Genomic DNA, 22,484 nt, shown 5'->3' with positions numbered 1-22,484 from the left:
CCGTGAACTTGGGAGGCTACTCAACATTGCTCCCAGGGAAAATCTCTGGCATGAAGCACCAGATCAGTCTCAGGCTGTGAGCCTGCGGCAATCAGTGGGACAGTGAGAGGAGGCTTCTCGGTGTCTCGGGTGAGCGGACTCACAGCTACTGTCTGCTCACAGTCTCTGCACACATAGGCCGAAGAACTGAGGTATCGCGTCGCTGACAGGAGAGTGAACCAACATTCACTCTGTCTTCCCGCCAAGTCCCCTGCTTTTCCATGTGCCATCCCTTTTATCCCAACATGCCCCCTACAGTCCAGTGCAAAAGTCTGTCCGGGTCAGAAAGCTTTCCCCCCGGCAACAATGGCGACAGCCCCCATAGCTCCGGAACCGGCGCAAGAGAGGTACCACCGGCCCATGGTCCATCTTCCTACATATGCATGCAGAACAACCACACTACACCACCAATGACTGGGCCTCGATGTAGGACGTGTGTGGGGTGTTGTACTGATTTGAATATTTCAACAACATGGCCACTGCTGAGGACACCATCATCAGCATTACAATACTAATTGTTTGTTTGGGTGCTTGTCAAAAATAAGGGGTAACCCTACACCATTTTTTAAAATGTTTAAATTTTTATTTAAATTTAAAAAAAATTGCTTGGAGACTCCTATTTTTGATAACTAGTCAAGATAACACTGACAGCTGAGGTGTAGATTTAGCCTACACTGGTTAGCAAAAATAGAAGGGGACCCCACGCCAATTTTAAAGCAAATTTATTTATTGCACAGGCGCCGTCTGATGAATACTCTCATCATTGTATGCCTGCTCTCGCTAGCAGACAACTCTTGTGACTGGAGGTAATATTTTTACTGCTGGTCACAGCTGCTGGCTCACACGTCATCTGTATAACAGTGTGGGAACCGCAGCTCTCTAGTAGGCGGTAACTTGAAAGGTTACAGACGATCAGAGCTGATGTATCTCGCACTGTCATACAGATGACAGCATAGGAAACACCGGATGGTCGAGACCCCCATTCATTTGAATGGGGTGCGTGTTTGGGTTCATGGTCGGGTACTGCATCCCCATGCTATACAAGCGATCAGCATGCAAAAAAAATGATTGTCTCCCTATAGAACTAAGTATAAAAGTTAAAAAAAAGTTTTAAATAATTGTAAAAATATTTAAAAAAATAAAAAAGTAAGAAATAAGATATTGAACCCATAAATATTCGTATGATGAAAAAGTTATAAACAGTAAAAGTACAAATATTTGTAATCGCTGTGTCCAGAATGACCCAACCTATAAAACTGTTGTCATGATCCAGGTTGGATCTGACAGATTAAATGCACAAAGTAACCTTTTTTTTTCCTTTGGCTGTGTGCCAAAGGTGGTTTTTGCCCCCATTGGCCATTAGGATTTTTGCACTTGGTGTCTTTTGTTCTAAATTTGCCCCCCGATGGTGGTGAGCGTCATTGCACTTGGTTACTTTAGTTTGTGCACGCAATTATGTAGCAGGTTTGATTGCTCTATAAGAGAGTGTCAGGTGTGTCAATCACGGTTGGTGATTAGTCCTCAGTTACATGCAAGCCAGGGTGAAGGATGGAGCTGAAAGAGAGTCCCGGGCAGCTCAGTGAGAGTCCTGGAGTGGCAGCTATGGTGTCTGCAAGGAGGGCTGGCATGGCTTGGTGGAGTTGCAGCTATGGTGTCAGCAAGGAGTTCTTGCATGGCTTGGTGGAGTGGCAGCTATGGTGTAGAGCTGCACTCATGATGCTGGATTCGGTTGCTGAGAAGCTGGACTCAAGATGCGGAACTCTTTGGCGGAAAGCTGGACTCTTATGCTGGACTCTGTTTTCTGGACAGCTGCACACAGGTGGTGAACTCTGTTTGCTCCAAGGCTGCACTATGGTGTTGGACCCAGTCGGAGGAAAAGATGCACGCAGGTGGTGGGCTCTGTTGCTGGGAGCGTAAGCAACAGATCAAAGCTAAGCGATGTTCCCCTGCTTTGTCACTTTTCCTTATGTGTGTTTAGTGCAGTGGTGGGATTAGTTTCCACACCGACCAATTCCCTAGTGAGGGTTTAGGGGCAGGGCGAGTCAGGGTTTTTAGGTTCCTGATCGGCGCCCGGTGCGGAATCGGCCTAGGGAACGCTAGGAGTGTAGAGACACTGACTCAGGGGAGTGCAGGAGGTCTCACTTCCCAGTTTCCCTATTGCAGGGCCATCATTGTTATTGTTACCCAGGTTTTCCCTATTCCCTTGTCTTATTGTATTAGTTACCGGCCTGTGGGCCGCGTCACATAGGACAATTACATGTGGCGCGTCCTGTTGTATCAGTTACCGGCCTGCTGGCAGTGTCACTCAGGACGGGGCACGTGACAGAATCACCAACCATACATTTTTTTCTGGTGAGCCTTGGCCATGTGGAGACCTGTGAGCAATTGCCGCTGGGCCTCACTGAGGTGAGTGAGGACCTGCATGGTGTAGAAGTAGTTCCAGCAGCAGTAATCAGGGTCTGGGGCTTTCCCTCTGGCTCAACCAGAAAATCAAAATTGCGGCTCCAGCAAAGAAGCCCCCTAGATTCACTGCTGGGGAGCAGGACTTGTTCATACAGGCAGACGCACCCAGACAGGTGGGTGGAATTGGTGTCCCCATGGGGCTGTCTGGGGTTCCCCGAGGTGAAGGGTTCATCCCGGTAGTGAGTAGACTGGTGTGATAGTCCATGGGGTTTACGCCAAATCTTCCTTACCACCGAAAAAGCCGCCCCTCCTGGTCGTTCGGTGGAAGGCGACCTGGGAGTGTATTTTTCCTCCATTTCCCAGTCCCCTCCCTCACCGGTGTGAGCAGCATGTGTGCTGCGGGGGAGTAGGGGCATGTCTCAGCCCTCGCCATTAGTCAACCCAGAGAGGCGCAAACCTCGCGGTGAAAAGGGTTGGAGGGTGGTGTTCCCATGGTGAATAGCGGGGGTGTGAGTGTGGTGACACAGGGGGACACCTCTGTTGTCGATCCCAGAATGAGTTCACCGAAATATGACAAACAAATGTGTGGCAATAAACGTTCAGGTCCGGACCTGTGTGTGAAGGAGCATGTATGGGTGGCCACCAAAAAACATCCTGTGGAAGTGTGTTGTGGAGTCTTACCAGCTCATACCGAACATACACATACATAACTCGTTCCCCAGGTCGGCGCTTTGGAGATGTGTGGTGCCTCCAGAACATACATTGCCAATACCAGCGGTGCGTTTGTAATTAACCTGAAGTGTCAGGTAGTGGTTGGGGTGAACTCTGGATCTGGGCGTTCCCGCTGTAGGTGGTTCCTGTCATGATCCAGGACGGGGTTTCACTTTGGCTCATCCTGGTCAGACAGGGGGTTAATTGTTCTGCCTCTCTCTGGCAGAGGGCGGCTATTTAATGCTCACTGGACCTAGGTCCGGTGTCAGTTATACTCCTGCCCTCGGCTGAGTTAGTTGACTGTTATGAATGGGTCACCGAGGAGGAACAACAAAAAGCTAAGTCCCAGAAAGCCAGAGAGGTTGGTCACTATTCAAATTGCAGATCCCTGATCTTAACCACACAACTAACAGTAGCAGTGGAGCATTCCTAGACGCCTCATCACCGCCGGAGGACTACATAAACTTAAAGCAAGAAAAGGGAAAACTAACTGCCCCAGAGCAGACCCCAAAGGAAAAGACAGCCCCCACACATGTATTGACGGTGAAGTAAGATGAAAACACAAACACAGGCAGGAAAATAGGCTGAGCAAACGATGGGGCCCGACTAACTAGAAAGGATAGGAAAGGAAAGCCACTGTCTGCAATCTGCAAAAACTCCCTACAAACATAAAGTCCAACACTTCTGATAGCAAAATTAACCCTGAGTCACTAGACTTCTCCCACTATATCAGCACTCTGAAATATTCTGTGACAGAGCAAAAAGAGGCCAATCTAATAAGGGACAAAAAGCAAATTGGCAAATAGATAAATAAGAGTGGAAATTTAGCGCAGCCCCAGCTGGGGCTGGCTGACCACACAAAAAACTGAATACACCAACAAAATCAAGTGTGAATATTAGCAGAAAAACTTAGCTTTATATGACTGGAACAGAGCTGAAAACCAAGACCTGACAAGCCAGAAGGAATCACCAGCACCAGAATAAGGTGTCGGCTGTCTTAAATCCAGTCTGAGATTCCTGAGGTCCAATCGTCATCCTCATTATCAGGTGGCAGATCTCTACTGATTAAATCAGCCTCACTACCTCCTGTTACCACCAGAGGGAGTCTGGAAGGAGAACTCACAACTGGTGGACCAGAAAATGAACTCACAACAGGAGGCTGTACGCCGGCGCTGTCAGGATCCTGATAGTTCCCTAATGAGGAGCGGTCTTGAGGGTCCAGAGGCCCCTCATTAAGGGGAGGGTACTGTCATGATCCAGGTTGGATCTGACAGATTAAATGCACAAAGTAACCTTTTTTTTTTCCTTTGGCTGTGTGCCAAAGGTGGTTTTTGCCCCCGGTGGCAATTAGGATGATTGCACTTGGTGTCTTTTGTTCTAAATTTGCCCCCCCCGATGGTGGTGAGCATCATTGCACTTGGTTACTTTAGTTTGTGCATGCAATTATGTAACAGGTGTGATTGCTCTATAAGAGTGTGTCAGGTGTGTCAATCATGGTTGGTGATTAGTCCTCAGTTACATGCAAGCCAGGGTGAAGGATGGAGCTGAAAGAGAGTCCCGGGCAGCTCAGTGAGAGTCCTGGAGTGGCAGCCATGGTGTCTGCAAGGAGGGCTGGCATGGCTTGGTGGAGTTGCAGCTATGGTGTCAGCAAGGAGATCTTGCATGGCTTGGTGGAGTGGCAGCTATGGTGTAGAGCTGCACTCATGATGCTGGATTCGGTTGCTGAGAAGCTGGACTCAAGACGCGGAACTCTTTGGCGGAAAGCTGGACTCTTATGCTGGACTCTGTTTTCTGGACAGCTGCACACAGGTGGTGGACTCTATTTGCTCCAAGGCTGCACTATGGTGTTGGACCCGGTCGGAGGAAAAGATGCACGCAGGTGGTGGGCTCTGTTGCTGGGAGCGTAAGCAACAGATCAAAGCTAAGCGATGTTCCCCTGTTTTGTCACTTTTCCTTATGTGTGTTTAGTGCAGTGGTGGGATTAGTTTCCGCACGACCAATTCCCTAGTGAGGGTTTAGGTGCAGGGCGAGCTAGAGTTTAAAGGTATCCTGATCGGCGCCCGGTGCGGAACCGGCCTAGGGAACACTAGGAATGTAGATACACTGACTCAGGGGAGTGCAGGAGGTTTCCACGTCCCTATTCCCTATCGCAGGGCCACCATTGTTATTGTTACCTAGGTTTTCACTTATTGTTTAAATTTGCCTTACTGGAGGCGGGGTTTCCAGATTTACGTGTTACATGTATTACCTAAATTCGCCTGTTGGAGGCGGCGTATCCAGCTGCACGTGTTATTATTTAAATTCGCCCAACTGGAGGCGGTGTATCCAGGGTCATGTGTGTCTTCTAAATCCGTCCTGCTGGAGGCGCTGTGTTCAGTCACGCGAGACCGTGACAACCGTCCCACTAGTTAACCTTTTTAGTGAACATAAAACAAAATAAAAAGCAAGACAAAAACAAACAATGCTTTATCATCTTCCGCTGAACAAAAAGTGGAATAAAATGCGATAAAAAAGACGGATATAAATAAACATTGTACCGCTGAAAACATCTTGTCCCGCAAAAATCAAGCTGCCATACAGCTCCATCAGCGTAAAATAAAAAAGTTATAGCTCTCAGAATAAAGCAATGCAAAAATAAGCTGAGGCACCTAATTTTACCACAATAAAACGGAAAACTTATCGACTCGAGTATAAGCTTAGTGTGGGAAATGCAGCTGATGCTCCATACAAAACAAGCCCTATATAATGCTCCATAAAGTTGATCATTAGCCCTATAACATGTTCCATACAAAATATGCCCCATATAATGCTCCATAAAGTTGATTATTGACCCCATAACATGCTCCATACAAAATATGCCCCATATAATGCTCCATAAAGTTGACTATTGGCCTCATAACATGCTCCATTCAAAATATGTCCTGTTGTGAATTCGCTTTCTGGCCTACCTCTGGTTACTACTGAAGGTAGTGGAGCTGGTCAAATTGACAGAGGGGTTGCGAGTTCTCTTTCTGGGCTCCTTCTGGTGGTTACTGGAGGTAATGTAGCTGATCTGATTAACAGAGGCTTGCCACCTGATAATAAGGACGACGATTGGAGATCTGAGGTTTCAGACTGGGATTTAAGACAGCTGACTCCCTCTATCCCTGCTGGTGATTTTTCGTACTGCCTCCTGAGGTCTTAGTTTCCAGCTCAGTCCCTGCATGTTCAGCTAAGTGTTCATTTGCTATTCTGTTTACATTTGGTCTGGTTTTGTCTATTTCAGTTTTGTGTGGGTCTGCCAGCTCCGGCTGGGGCTGTGCTGAATCACCATCCATATGTTACTGTTATGAATGAGTCACCGGAAGAGGAGAAAACAAAAATACAAGCTAAGTCCAGAAAACCGGAGAGGTTGGTAGCTATCGGATTGCAGACCCCTGATCCTATACACCACAACTAACAGTAGCCGTGGGGGGTTCCTACGGTGCCCTAGACCCCTCATCACAGCCGGAGAACTACATTAGCCTAAAGAAGGAAAGGGGAAATCTAAACTGCCCCAGAGCAGACCCCAAAGCAATAGACAGCCCCCAACATGTATTGTCGGTGAAAAACAGATGAAAACACAAACACAGATAGAAAGACAGGCTGAGCAAACGATGGGGCCCAACTAACTAGATAGGACAGGACAGAAAAGATGCTGCTGCAATCCGCAAAAAACCCTGCCAAAAATGTCCCAACCGTCTGATAGGGAAAAAAAGGCCCTGAATTCGCTAGACTTCAAAATCACTATATCAGCACTCAGGTATATTCTGAAAACAGAGCAAAGAGATCAATTGATCAGAGACAAAAATGGAATTTAGCCAATCCCAACCAGGACTGGCTGAATACAAACACTAAGGAAACCAGACAAAATCTCATGGAATAATAGCAGGGCAAAAACTTAGCTTTTAGTAGACAGGAACTAAGCTGGATGCAAGAGCTCAGAGCAGAAAGGATCACCAGCAGCCCTGCAGGGCATCGGCTGCCTTATATCCACTCAGAAATTCCAGATGTCCAATCACACTCCGCCTGTTCAGATGACAGGTTCTTCCCATCCCAATCAATTTCACTACCTCTCTTCACCAGCAAAGGGAGTTCATCAGATATCAAAGGTGAAGGGGAGAATGAACTCACAACAGTACCTCCCCCTTGAGGAGGGGGTCACTGAATCTTCATCCATGCCACCACGGCGATCAGGATGGGCCCGATGAAAAGCACGAACCAATCTTTCGGCATGAATATCGGATGCAGGGACCCAAGAATTATCCTCCTGGCCATAACCCTTCCATTTAACCAAATACTGGAGTCTCCGTCTAGCCAGACGAGAATCCAGTATCTTCTCAACCTCATATTCCACATTACCTTCAACCAATACAGGGTCAGGAGGTGCCACCACAGGAACTACTAGCTCAACAAACCTCTTTAACAGAGACTTATGAAACACGTTATGGATCTTGAATGTAACAGGAAGAGCCAATCGAAAAGAGACCGGATTAAGAATCTCCAAAATCTTGTAAGGTCCAATAAATCTAGGTTTAAACTTTGGAGAAGCCACCTTCATAGAGATATTCTTTGATGACAACCAAACCAAAACACCCACCTTAAACCGGGGACCAATGGTCCTATGCCGGTTGGAAAACCGCTGGGCCTTTTCCTGGGAGAGAGACAACTTATCCACCACTTGGTCCCAAATCTGGTGCATTCTCTCCACCACATGGTCAACACCTGGGCAGGCAGAAGACTCCTCCTGCCCTGAAAAGAATCGAGGATGAAACCCAAAGTTACAAAAAAAAGGTGACATCAAAGTGGCAGAACTAGCTCTATTATTTAAAGCAAATTCGGCCAAGGGCAAAAATGAAACCCAATCATCCTGATCAGCAGAAATAAAACATCTCAAATACGACTCCAAAGTCTGGTTTATTCTCTCCGTCTGCCCATTGGTCTGAGGGTGAAACGCAGAGAAGGACAACTGAATTCCCAGCTTGGAACAGAAAGTCCTCCAAAATCTAGAAACAAACTGAACTCCTCTGTGAGATACAATGTTCTCAGGAATCCCGTGCAAGCGAACCACCTGTTGCAAAAACAAGGGCACCAACTCTGAGGAAGATGGCAACTTAGGTAGTGGTACAAGATGGACCATCTTAGAGAATCTATCACAAATCACCCAAATAACAGTCATTCTCTGAGAGACAGGCATATCAGAGATAAAATCCATTGAAATATGGGTCCATGGCCTCCTGGGCACCTGCAAAGGCACCAACAACCCACTAGAGCGAGAACAAGGTTTAGACCGATCCCCAAAAAACACATCAGGAGTAGGGATCTTTGGTTCAGCAGCATGTGAATGAGCAAGATAGGCGGAAATTCCCCGCACTTCAGCAGTAAGCTGCTCCACACGATCAGACAATTGCTTAATCTCCATTCAGAAAAAAAATCCCCCTACGGCCTCAGGGAAATAGAGGAAAAAATATACACAAATATAAAAAAAAAAAAAAATTCTGACACTTTTCTGTTTTTTTTTCTCTCTACAATTCTCTCCTGCTATTGAGCACCCTAGAATCTGTGGTATGGCTGGTGATTCCGTTATAAATGAGTCACCGGAGGAGGAGAAAACAAAAATACAAGCTAAGTCCAGAAAACCGGAGAGGTTGGTAGCTATTGGATTGCAGACCCCTGATCCTATACACCACAACTAACAGTAGCCGTGGGGGTTCCTACGGTGCCCTAGACCCCTCGTCACAGCCGGAGAACTACATAAGCCTAAAGAAGGAAAGGGGAAGTCTAAACTGCCCCAGAGCAGACCCCAAAGCAATAGACAGCCCCCAACATGTATTGTCGGTGAAAAACAGATGAAAACACAAACACAGGCATAAAGACAGGCTGAGCAAATGATGGGGCCCAACTAACTAGATAGGAAAGGACAGAAAAGATGCTGGTTGCAATCCGCAAAAAACCCTACCAAAAATGTCCCAACCGTCTGATAGGGAAAAAAAATCACTATATCAGCACTCAGGTATATTCTGAAAACAGAGCAAAGAGATCAACTGATCAGAGACAAAAATGGAATTCAGCCAGTCCCAACCAGGACTGGCTGAATACAAACACTAAGGAAACCAGACAAAATCTCATGGAATAATAGCAGGGCAAAAACTTAGCTTTTAGTAGACAGGAACTAAGCTGGATGCAAGAGCTCAGAGCAGAAAGGATCACCAGCAGCCCTGCAGGGCGTCGGCTGCCTTATATCCACTCAGAAATTCCAGATGTCCAATCACACTCCGCCTGTTCAGATGACAGGTTCTTCCCATCCCAATCAATTTTACTGCCTCTCTTTACCAGCAGAGGGAGTTCATCAGACATCAAAGGTGAAGGGGAGAATGAACTCACAACATGTTACTGCTTGTGCCAGTTTGTTTTTGTCCCTTATTTGTTTGGCCTCTTTTTGCTCTGCTTTCAGAATATGCCAGAGTGCTGATAAAGTGGGCGAAGTCGTGCGACTTCAGTATTTTTTGCATCAGACGTGTTGGACTTTTTTGCAGGGTTTTTTGCGTGATTGCAGACAATGTCTTTCCTTTCCTGTCCTGTCTAGTCATTGTGGGCCCCATCATTTGCTCAGTCTATTTTCCTATCTGCGTTTGTGTTTTTATCTTGTCTCACAGACAATATATGTTTGGGGGCTATCTATTCCTTTGGGGTCTGCTCTGGGGCAGTTTAGATTTCCCCTTTCTTGCTTTAGGCTTAGTTAGCTCTCCGGCTGTGCCGAGGCGTCTAGGATCATCGTAGGCACGCTCCACGGCTACTGCTAGTTGTGTGGATAGGATCAGGGGTCTGCAATCCACTTAGTTACCAACCTCTCTGGTTTTCTGTGGCTTTTAGGTTGGGCTTGCTCTCCTCCTCGGTGACCCAATCATAACAATGCCCCATACAATATGTTTCGTAAAGTTCATGATGTGCCCCATAAGATGCCCATATACCGTATAATAATGCTGCAAAAAAAAAATGACATACTCACCTCTCGTCACTGACCATTGCTCCTCAGCATCGCTGTCTCTCTGCAGTGACCAGGCAAAGGGCGCACACTAATCACATCATCGCACCCTTTGACCTAAACGTCACAGTCAGAGGACGCAGAAGACACACAACAGCAGTGGAATGGAGAGAGGTTAATATCGCAAGTACAGGGGGCTTGAGCAAGTGGCTGCAGAGGCACGTGGTCCCATATGCGCCGGTGTCCCCACCTGCTCAGGACCCTGGCACTTGCCCCTGTGCTAACGCTGACCGCCAGCCCTGTCAGCAGCCACCAAAACATTCAGAGGCTGCAGGGGAGCCCGCAGATGAGTGGGAGAAACCGAGGAACACCCGCACTGCAACAGATGCCAAGTAAGTGGGACCGTGATTCGTGTATAAGCCGAGAGGGGTCTTTTGTAGCAAGAAAAGTGCTGAAAAACTCGGCTTATACATGAGTAAATACGGTAAATAGTTTTTATTGTGTAAAAGTGCCAGAACATAAACAAATGATATAAATGAGGTATTGCTGTAATAATACTGACCTGAAGAATAAAACTGCATTATCAATTTTACCACACATGGAATGACATAAATCCTTCCCCCCCAAAAAAAATTCCTGAATTGCTGTTTTTTATTCATTCTAGCTCCCAAAAATCAGAATAGAAAGCGATAAAGTCATGTGTGTGAAAATAGTATCAATAAAAACGCCAACTGGTCCCGACTCTGTAGGCCAAAATATGGAAAAATCATAACTCTCAAAGTATGGTGATGCAAAAAATTATTTTTTGCAAAAAAGGTCCCTTTTAGTGTGTGACAGAAGTCAAACATAAAACCCTGATATAAATCTGGTATCATTGTAATCACACCGACCCAAAGAATAAAGTTGCCTAATTACTTATACTACACGAGGAACAGCATAAAAAAAATGAATAAAAACAATTCTTCACCTGCTCTTGATTTTTCCATTCTGCCTCCCAAAGATCACAGTAAGTCTTGACGCACATTTATCCTGCACTCTGCACTTAACAGCTCTCACTCCTACATTTGGGAGGCCCCTCCCTCATGCCAAATAGTCAGCAAGATAGTAGAATACACATTCCCCATCCCTTAACAATGCTATTTCAAACATGCCCATTTAAATTTTGGGCATCGCCCCAAACCACCACCATGTACACCGCCCTCGCTTACAATTTGCAGAGTACCAGCAGATGCCATGAAACCTGAGTTTGGTAAGGGCCCTCAGGAGGCCCTGCATCATACATTTGGGAGAGCACTCCCTCCCTCATGCCAGTTAGCCAGATAGTGGAATACATATTCCCCATCCCTTTACAAAGCCATTTCAAACATACCCATTTGAATTTTGGGCTTTAACCACCACCACCACCATATCCATTTATTATTACTTTTGTCAGATTCAAGTTATTTCTGTCACCATTGTGGGTTTTTCTGTCATTAAACAAGGGGTACCAACAATTTTGACCACGTGTGTATGTTGAATTCCTCTTTATAAAGGGATGTGTGGGTAATATTTCAAACTAGCAGCATATAATGAAACCTGAAGAATTGTGTGGAGCATATTAATGCATTTATGTTAAAAAATGTCCAAGTGCAGACCCAAAAAAGAACATCAAGCTACCAGATACACGCTTAGGCCGGAGTCATACAACTGTATAACAAGGACGAGTGCTATGCAAGAAAACATCACATAGCACTCGGCCCAGTGTTAATCTATGGGGCAGATCACATCTGCGATTATTTTCTCATGCCGAATCAGCATGCGAGAACAATCACAGCATGCTGTGATTGGCACAGAGACTCGGCCGAGTCTCAGCTCACTCGCACCTATATAAGTCTAAAGGGCCTTTTACATTTAGCGATGCACCAGCGATCCGACCAGCGATACGACCCGGTCAGGATCGCTGGTGCATTGCTAAATGATCGCTAGTGAGCTTCCACACAGGAAGCTCTCACAGCGATGCAGCAGCGACACAGCGCACGATACTCACCTTTCACACACAGCGATCCTGACGTCCTCCCGCCCGCGTCCACGCGTCGCTTGTCTCACACAGCAGGAAGCCCAGCAGGAAGCAGACGACGAGAAATGGAGCCGCCCGATCTCGCACGATCAGCGATGGACAGCGGGGGAGCCGGTCGGAGGTAAGTATCACACATAGCGATATCGCTAGCAATATCGCTATAAGGTCACAAAACTAGTGACGTTTTAGCAATATTGCTAGTGATATCGCTATGTGTAAAACCCCCTTTAGGGTGCGAGTGACACAACGCACATCACTCGAATAAACTGAGTGTTGTGTGATATACACAGACGCCGGCAGCTGAGTATATGGAGAAATTACTTTCTCTGCCTCCTCCGCAGCTGTACTCCAATCCTCTCTGTGCAGAGGTTCGGAGCACAGTAGCATGACGCTCGGCTCCTTCTCGCAGCAGAGCAGGAGTCGAGGGTCATTTGCATATTGCATTCATTGCTCTTGCATCGGTTGCCATACGCTAGTATGACCCCCGCCTTAAAGAGACCGTGAGAAGGGCAACACAATAATAAAAGCATAATAATCGAATACATAGAGATTGAGAGTAAACCTCAAAGGGGCAGTATCATACACGTTAAAAGACACCGTGATGAGGACCTCACACTACATTTTGCAGTTATTACAATAGGCAGAGACCTTTGCACAATGTGCAAAGTTTTCCAAAAATTACCCAAGGTGTCTCCATCATACACACTGAAAGACACCATGATAGGGACATCACAATACACTTTGCAGTTATTGCAAGAGGTAGAGATATAGTGAACAAGTTTCACCATTGCACAATATGCAAAGGTTTCAAAAAATTAGCCAAGGGGTCTCTCTCAGACCAGCTGAAAGATGCCATGAAGGGGATATCATAATACACTTAGCAGTTATTACAAGAAGTAGAGAGTACAAGTTTCACCATTGCACAATGTGCAAAAGTTTCAAAAATTTACCTAAAAAAGGGGCATATATATTTAAAAAAGCTCATCCATAAACCACTATAGAAAAAAACAAAAAAGAATGGATACCAGAGCTGTGTAAACCACACAGTAATTTTAATTGGTATAATTTACAAAATAAAATCACATGACTGATTAAATATAAACAAAAACAATTAAAAAATACAAAGGGGGGGCGACACCTAAGTGCCACGTCAATGCAGGAAAGTAAAAAGAAGTCCTATACAAACGTCTAGAGGGATATATCTAATCAGGTGTACTGATGATAAATAACCCCTCTCTGAAATTTGACGTACTGTCCTATCCAGGTGACCTGGGACTTAATTCCCATGCATGGGATAGAACGTCATGGCATTTAATGCGATACTGCGACTTAAGTTGCGGTGATCGCATTAAAATTTCAAAGCCATCTTATCTCAGGGAAGATAGTGTTGGCATCCCGGCTGCTGTCCCCGCCTCCCCGGCCTCCCGACTGCTGTGATTGGTTTTTCAATTCTGAACAGCCAATCGCAGCCTCTCTCATTGTTTCAGCCAATCAAATTGGCTGAAACAACAAGGTCTCAGTCTAGGATCGAGTACCGAAAAACCCACAGATTGGCGCAATCGACGAAAGTATCGATCGCGCCATTTGCAGGGCACAGCAGCTATATTACCATGCTGTGCCCTGCCGGTACCTGCCTGGATCGGTGCTGTAATAGCACTGATCCTAGGCCAGTGCCTAAGACAGGCCTGACAGGGCCTTTAGGAGCTGATTGACGATGACATTGATCTCGCTAATCATGCCAATCACAGGTTACAGCTGCGGTGTGACCGCGCTGTGCCCTGCTGGTGACCTGGCCGTGACTTGGCTGTGACCTGCCTAGGATCGGAGCAATCCTAGGGCAGTTGCCAGGGTCACCAGAAAAGCTCTGAACATCGATCCCACCAATGACAGGTCGCAGCAGCAGTATGACCGCTCTGTAACCAGTCTGTCACAATACCGGGATAACTGGGACGTTGTGCACCACCTCTGCCAACCCCAACGCGCGTTTCGGAAAAAATTCCTTCCTCACTGTTGATCAGCCGCGGATTTTTCCTTATAATTGTTCATTTGCTGGCCATTTACTTATACTCAGCCCTTTGTGGTTGTTTTTGGGTCCATATGAATGATACTTCAAATTATTCACATCACCATCATTTTGATGCTACTTCTTCAGTGGATACTGTGGATCAGCTTCTATGAGGATGTAAGCTCTCAAATGGACCAAGGAGAATCATTGGATGTCATTTATCTAGACTTCTCTAAAGCATTTGACACTGTCCCACATAAAAGATTGGTAAGTACGATGAGAAAGCTTGGGCTAGGGGAAAATGTATGTAGATGGGTAGGTAGCTGGCTTAGTAATAGAAAACAAAGAGTGGTTATTAATGGGGCCCCCTACTATTTAATATATTTATTAATAATCTAGTGGATGGCATACACAGTAAAATATCAGTATTTGCATATGATACAAAACTATGTAAGGTAGTTAACACAAAGGAGGACAGTTTGCAACTACAGACAGATTTGAGTAAATTGGAGAATTGGGCTGAAAAATTGCAAATGAGGTTTAACACAGATAAGTGTAAGGTTATGCACATGGGAAGGAGAAATAGATGCTACAATTACTTACTAAATGGGAAACTGCTGGGGAAATCAGACATGGAAAAGACTTAGGCATCTTAGTCAATAAGAAGCTAAATTGGAGTGCCCAGTGTCATTCAGCTGCCACCAAAGCAAATAGGGTCATGGGATGCATCAGAAGAGGTCTGGGGACACAAGATGAAAACATAATTCTCCCTCTGTACAAATCACTCATCAGACCACACTTGGAGTATTGTGTGCAATTTTGGACGCCGGTGCTCAAGAAAGACATTACTGAACTTGAAAGGGTTCAAAGGCCGGCTACTATAATGATAAATGGAGTTGGTTCACTACAATACCCAGAAAGGTTATCAAAATTAAGTCTATTTACTCTAGAAAAGAGAAGACTTAGGGGAAACTTAATATATATGTACAAGTATATCAGAGGGCAATACAGAGATCTCTCCAATGAAGAAAAGTCAAAGATGCTATAGGATTTTTACAGGATGAAAATGATGAAATGGTAAGACAGGATGTTGAGAAGGCTGAACTTTTAAATTCCTATTTTGCATCTGTTTTCTCTCAGAAAGGAAATGTAACATCAACTGTTATTCACTGTCCTATTAAGGGAATAGAAGAATCCAGGATATCTATAAACAGAAAGATAGTGAGGAAACACTTAGCTAACCTAAATGTATTCAAGTCTCCAGGTCCAGATGAATTACACCCCAGAGTACTGAAGGAGATAGCAGAAGAAATTTTTGAACCCCTCTCCATAATCTTTGAAAATTCTTGGAGAACAGGAGAAGTCCCAGAAGACTGGAGAAGAGCAAATGTTGTTCCTATCTTCAAAAAGGGGAAGAAGGTGGACCCAGGCAACTATAGGCCGGTGAGTCTGACTTCTATACCAGGAAAGATCTTTGAACAAATTATTAAACAACATGTATGTCAATACCTGGATAAGAATGAAGTGATTAAACAGAGTCAGCATGGGTTTGTAACTAATAAGTCATGTCAGACTAATTTAATTTCCTTCTATGATGGTATTACTGATTGGGTGGATCAAGGAAATGCTGTAGATATAGTATATCTTGACTTCAGCAAAGCATTTGACAAAGTCTCTCATACAATCCTTATTGAAAAAATGACTAAGTATGGAATGGACAAGGCAACTGTTAGGTGGATTCATAACTGGCTTAGTGATCGGACCCAAAGAGTGGTCGTAAATGGCTGCACATCCAGTTGGAAGAATGTCTCAAGTGGGGTACCACAGGGCTCTGTCCTGGGCCCTGTATTGTTCAACATCTTTATCAACGATTTAGATGAAGGAATTGAGGGTAAACTGATTAAATTTGCTGATGACACAAAGCTAGGAGGGATAGCTAATACTAGAGAAGAGAGAGAGAGGATTCAAAAAGATTTAAATAAACTGGAGAAGTGGGCAGCAACTAACAGAATGGTTTTTAACAGGGAGAAATGCAAAGTACTACATCTGGGCAATAAAAATGAAAAAAGCATATATAGAATGGGAGGAATAGGGCTAAGTGACAGCACATGTGAAAAAGACTTGGGTATACTAATAGATCACAGACTGAATATGAGTCAACAGTGTGATGCAGCAGCAAAAAAGGCAAATGCAATTCTAGGATGTATTAACAGAAGCATACAGTCTAGATCACGTGAAGTAATTATTTCCCTCTACTCCTCTTTGGTCAGACCTCATCTGGAATATTGTGTCCAATTTTGGGCACCACATTTTAAAAAAGACATCAACAAACTGGAGCAAGTTCAGAAAAGAGCGACCAGAATGGTGACCGGTCTGCAAACCCTGTCTTATGAGGAAAGGTTGCAGGATTTGGGAATGTTTAGTTTGCAAAAGAGAAGACTGAGAGGAGACTTAATAGCTGTCTACAAATATCTAAAGGGCTGTCACATTGTAGAAGGATCAACTTTATTCTCATTTGCACAAGGAAAGACTAGAAGCAATGGGATGAAGCTGAATGGGAGGAGACACAGATTAGATATTAGAAAAAACTTTTTGACAGTTAGAGTGATCAATGAGTGGAACAGGCTGCCACGAGAAGTGGTGAGTTCTCCTTCAATGGAAGTCTTCAAACAGAGGCTGGACAGACATCTAACTGGGATGATTTAGCGAATCCTGCTTTGAGCAGGGGGTTGGACCAGATGGCCCAGGAGGTCCCTTCCAACTCTACGATTCTATGATTCTATGATTCTAACTGTTTGTACCAAGGACTGTGACAAGAACAAGGGGGCATTCTCTTTGTTTGGAGGAAAGACAATTTCTGCACCAGCATAGAAGAGGGTTTTTCACGGTAAGAGCAGTGAGGCTCTGGAATTCTCTTCCTGAGGAAGTGGTGATGGCCAACTCTCTGCATGAATTTAAGAAAGGAATGGATGCTTTTCTTGTGAGTAACAGTATAGAAGGTTACGAATACCAGAATATTATAGGTAGATGGTTGACCCAGCTTAAGGGAAGGAATTTTTTTCCCTATGTAGAAAATTGGCTTCTACTCTGTGGGTTTTTTGCCTTCCCCAGGATCAACAATGCAGAACAGCTGCACTAAAAATAGGCTGAACTAGATGGACATAAGGTCTTCCTTCAGCCTTCAAAACTATGTTACTATTTCTCTGCTGTCTTTCCATGTGTCACTGTTTTTAAGCCACATTTGTTTGCTACCTGGTTTATCAATAAAGATTTGTGATTTTTTAACCACAATAAGTCTCCCTTCAACCTTAATAACTATGTTACTATGTTACTATGTAATACCTTCTTGTAGAGGGTTTCTGCAAAATTAGCTGGTCATGGGATAACCCTGAGTGATCAACTTTAGTTTACAAGCAGTAAGTGTGCAATTCCACTACAACACCTCCAAAGGTCAAATTAGGTGTTATACAGTGACCATCATTGGCCCATCCTTGCATTGCATGGCTATACATTGAGAAATAGAGTGATGCCCTTTGTAGCTGCACTGTACTCCAGCCAGGGGAAGAGTCTTGAGGAGATCATTTGCATATTCCCAGTGCCTTCTGGGATAAGTGAAGAGTCTCCGCGAGCTCAATGATCACTGGGTTTTGGCCGTTGCAGCTGGAAAGAGGAAATCGGAAAACCAGGGGAAGAGTTGAGGAGATCACAGACTGAATATGAGTCAACAGTGTGATGCAGCAGCAAAAAAGGCAAATACAATTCTAGGATGTATTAACAGAAGCATACAGTCTAAATCACGTGAAGTCATTATTTCCCTCTACTCCTCTTTGGTCAGACCTCATCTGGAATATTGTGTCCAGTTTTGGGCACCACATTTTAAAAAAGACATCAACAAACTGGAGCAAGTTCAGAAAAGAGCGACCAGAATGGTGACCGGTCTGCAAACCCTGTCTTATGAGGAAAGGTTGCAGGATTTGGGAATGTTTAGTTTGCAAAAGAGAAGACTGAGAGGAGACTTAATAGCTGTCTACAAATATCTAAAGGGCTGTCACATTGTAGAAGGATCATCTTTATTCTCATTTGCACAAGGAAAGACTAGAAGCAATGGGATGAAACTGAATGGGAGGAGACACAGATTAGACATTAGGAAAAACTTTTTGACAGTTAGAGTGATCAATGAGTGGAACAGGCTGCCACGAGAAGTGGTGAGTTCTCCTTCAATGGAAGTCTTCAAACAGAGGCTGGACAGACATCTGACTGGGATGATTTAGCGAATCCTGCTTTGAGCAGGGGGATGGACCAGATGGCCCAGGAGGTCCCTTCCAACTCTACGATTCTATGATTCTATGATTCTATATACTTCGGATTTTTGCATTGTTTTTTTCTTTTGGTTTATATATTTTGTACTATGTTTATGTAACAATATATTTTAAAACATTTCACCGGCAAGCTGAATATTAATCTCATACGTTTGTAAACGTTTATAAGCCGAGCAGAAAATCACTAGTATCGTCTAAACAAAACTCAAATAGTATGTACAATACATAACTTTCTTGGCAGGTTGTATTCACATAAAACTAGGAAGTTGCAAAATTTCACATTTCGGTCTTATTTTCAGAGTACACACACTGCTGAAAATTTAATTTTCTATGTCACAAAATATTATTCCTTCAGATCCCTTGGCAAACAAAAACATATTACATGATGATGGTTCACCTTTCTGTCAATGAAATGAAACGTTAGCAGAATAATTTCTTTATCACAAAAAGACTGAAGTAAACGGTATTTTCAATAATATTCATTCCATGCAATCTGTTTTACTAGGCTTATTTTATGTAACTAAATTCGCTAAATGTTACATAAAATAATATATAATAAGAGTAAATAAGTCTCACTCACCATGTTGTTATAGAAGTTTTAGGATCCCTGTTGAACACTAGCTCATACAAGAATTGCTGTAAATGAGGAACAAGTGAACACCCATTTAAGCCACTGGAATGTTGTAATATCTTTAATTGTGGGCAGGTTCTTAAACTAAAGGAAGCTATTTCACAATTTCAATGTAATGTGCAGTTTCAGGAAGTGAGTGGTTAATATCTGAGAGTCTCGTCTGGGCTATGGTGGTGACCTCAATATCAAGTGAGGGCTTGTTTTTATTTTTAAAGATACACAGTTAATAAACTAATAAATTCAGGTTTGGAAGGTATACAACGGTTTTTTCTTATAACTACAGTATGTAGAAGATAGCAGCATAGTTACCAGTGGGGCAAAGGTGCAGTTGCTCCAGGCCCCTGATTTAAAGGGGGCCCACCAGGAGCTACCATTGCCCTTTAGGCTATGTGCACATGATGCGGATTTGTTGCATTTCTGCAGGGTTTTTTTCAGCTCGGAAATGCTCCAAAAACTGAAGTGATTACTAAAGCAAGGATAATCAAAGACATTCCTGAAGTGTTGTGCACATGATCCAGAAATTTCTGTCCTTATTTGCAGTGTTTTATTTTCCACAGCACTTCAATTCTTTTTGCGGATCTGCAGCGTTTTCACCCATTGACTTCCACTAACCCGTTCACACCCAAGGGTGGTTTGCACGTTCATGACCGGACCAATTTTTACAATTCTGACCACTGTACCTTTATGAGGTCATAACTCTGGAACGTTTCCATGGATCTCGGTGATTCTGACATTGTTTTCTCGTGACATATTGTACTTCATGCTAGTGGTAAAATTTCATTCCAATAACTTGCGTTTATTTGTGAAAAAAATGGAAATTTGGCGAAAATTTTGAAAATTTTTTGGAATTTTCCAAATTTGAATTTTTATGCCCTTAAATCACAGAGATACGGCACACAAAAAGCTTGATAACTAATATTTCCCACATGTTTACTTTACATCAGCACAATTTTGGAACCAAAATTTTTTTTTGTTAGGAAGTTATAAGGGTTAAAAGTTGACCAGCAATTTCTCATTTTTACAACACCATTTTATTTTTACGGACCACATCACATTTGAAGCCACTTTGCGGGGTCTATATGATAGAAAATACCCAAAAGTGACATCATTCTAAAAACTGCACCCCCTAAGGTGCTCAAAACCACATTCAAGAAGTTTATTAACCCTTTTGGTGCGTCACAGGAATTTTTTTGAATATTTAAAAAAAATGAACATCTAACTTTTTTTCACAAAAAAATATTTCAGGTTCAATTTTTTTTATTTTACCAAGGGTAACAGGAGAAATTGGACTGCAAAAGTTATTGTGCAATTTGTCCTGAGTACGCTGATACCTGATATGTGGGGGGGGAACGACTGTTTCGGCGCATGGCAGAGTTCAGAATGGAAGGAGCGCCATTTGACTTTTTCAATGCAAAATTGGCTGGAATTCAGATCAGACGCCATGTCACGTTTGGAGAGTCCCTGATGTACCTAAACAGTGGAAACCCCCTACAAGTGACCCCATTTTGGAAACTAGACCCCCAAGGAACTTATCTAGATATGTGGTGAGAACTTTGAACCCACAAGGGCTTTACAGAAGTTTATAACGTACAGCGGTACAATTAAAAAAATCATATTTTTTCCACAAAAATGATCTTTTCACCCCAATTTTTATTTTCCCAAGGGTTACAGGACCCTAAAAGTTATTGTGCAATTTGTCCTGAGTACGCCAATACCCCACATGTGGGGGTAAACCACTATTTGGGCGCATGGCAGAGCTCGGAAAGGAAGCAGCGCCATTTGACGTTTTTGGCTGGAATTGAGATCGGACACCATGTCGCGATTGGAAAACCCCTGATGTACCTAAACAGTGGAAACCCCCCACAAATGACACCATTTTGTAAACTAGACCCCCCCAAGGAACTTATCTAGATGTGTAGTGAGCACTTTGAACCCCCCAGTGCTTCACAGAAGTTTATAACGCCCGGGCGTGAAAATAAAAAATTCATATTTTTTCCACAAACATGATCTTTTAGTCACCATTTTTTTTATTTTCCCAAGGGTAACAGGAGAAATTGAACCCCAAAAGTTGTTGTCCAATTTGTCCTGAGTACGCTGAGGCCCATATGTGGGAGAAAACTACTGTATGGACACACGTCGGGGCTCGGAAGGGAAGCAGTGACGTTTTGGAATGCAGACTTTGAGGGAATGTTCTGCGGGTGTCATGTTGCCTTTGGAGAGCCCCTAATGTACCTAAACAGTGGAAACCCCCCACAAATGACCCCATTTTGGAAATGAGACCCCCTAAGGAACTTATCTAGATGTGTGGTGAGCACTTTGAACCCCCAAGGGCTTCACAGAAGTTTATAATGCCCGGGCATGAAAATAAAAAAATCGTATTTTTTCCACAAACATGATCAATTAGTCCCCAACTTTTTCATTTTCCCAAGGGTAACAGGAGAAATTGGACCCCAAAAGTTGTTGTCCAATTTGTCATGAGTACGCTGACACCCCATATGTGGGAGAAAACTACTGTATGGACACACGTCGGGGCTCGGAAGGGAAGTAGTGGCGTTTTGGAATGCAGACTTTGATGGAATGGTCTGCGGGTGTTATGTGCGTTTGGAGAGCCCCTGATGTACCTAAACTATTGAAACTCCCCACCAGTGACCCATTTTGGACACTAGACCCCCCACGGAACTTATCTAGATGTGTGGTGAGCACTTTGAACCCCCAAGTGCTTCACAGAAGTTTATAACGCTCGGACGTGAAAATAAAAAAATGATTTTTTTTCCACAAAAATGATATTTTTGCCCCCAATTTTTTATTTTCCTAAGGATAACAGGAGAAATTGGACCCCAAAAATTGTTTTGCAATTTGTCCTGAGTAGGCTGATACCCTACATGTGGGGGTAAAACACTGTTTGCGCGCATGGCAGAGCTTGGAAGGGAAGGAGCACCATTTGATTTTTCCAACTCAGAATTGGCTGGAATTGAGATCAGACGCCATGTTGCATTTGGAGAGCCCCTGATGTGCCCAAACAGTGGAAACCCCCAATTCTAACTCCAACCCGAACCCCAACACACCCCTAACCCTAACCCTAGCTCTTGCCCTAGCCCTAATGGAAAAGTGGAAATAAATACTTTTTTTTATTTTATTATTTTTCCCTAACTAAGGCTGGTTTCACATTTGCGTTTTTTAGCACTGGAAAAAAACGCATACGTGCGCATGCGATTTTTCCCCTATATTTAACATGGGTGCGCATACCTGCGCGCTGGCATGCGCACGTATGCGATTTTCATGCGCTGCGTTTTTTTGGGGTGTGCATTGGTATTTTC

General features: G+C 43.9%; 1 protein-coding gene across 4 annotated transcripts in view; it reads right to left on the bottom strand.

Annotated features, from left to right (window-relative positions):
* LOC141048056 (uncharacterized) overlaps positions 1-19,238 on the bottom strand; it is a 1,479,555-nt gene extending 1,460,317 nt beyond the window's left edge. For all 4 annotated transcript variants that reach the window (XM_073543414.1, XM_073543413.1, XM_073543415.1 and 1 more), the window contains exon 1: positions 19,117-19,238. In XM_073543414.1, coding sequence (XP_073399515.1) covers positions 19,117-19,119 — 3 coding nt within the window. In that variant the 5' untranslated portion in view covers positions 19,120-19,238. The remainder of the gene's footprint in view (positions 1-19,116) is intronic.
* Positions 19,239-22,484: the final 3,246 nt, after the last annotated feature.

Source organism: Dendrobates tinctorius, unplaced genomic scaffold (assembly GCF_039654945.1).
Source record: "Dendrobates tinctorius isolate UK_male_01 unplaced genomic scaffold, ASM3965494v1 ptg000132l, whole genome shotgun sequence".
NCBI lineage: Eukaryota > Metazoa > Chordata > Amphibia > Anura > Dendrobatidae > Dendrobates > Dendrobates tinctorius.
Note: the sequence above shows the minus strand (reverse complement) of the source record. Positions and strands in the feature narration are given on the sequence as shown.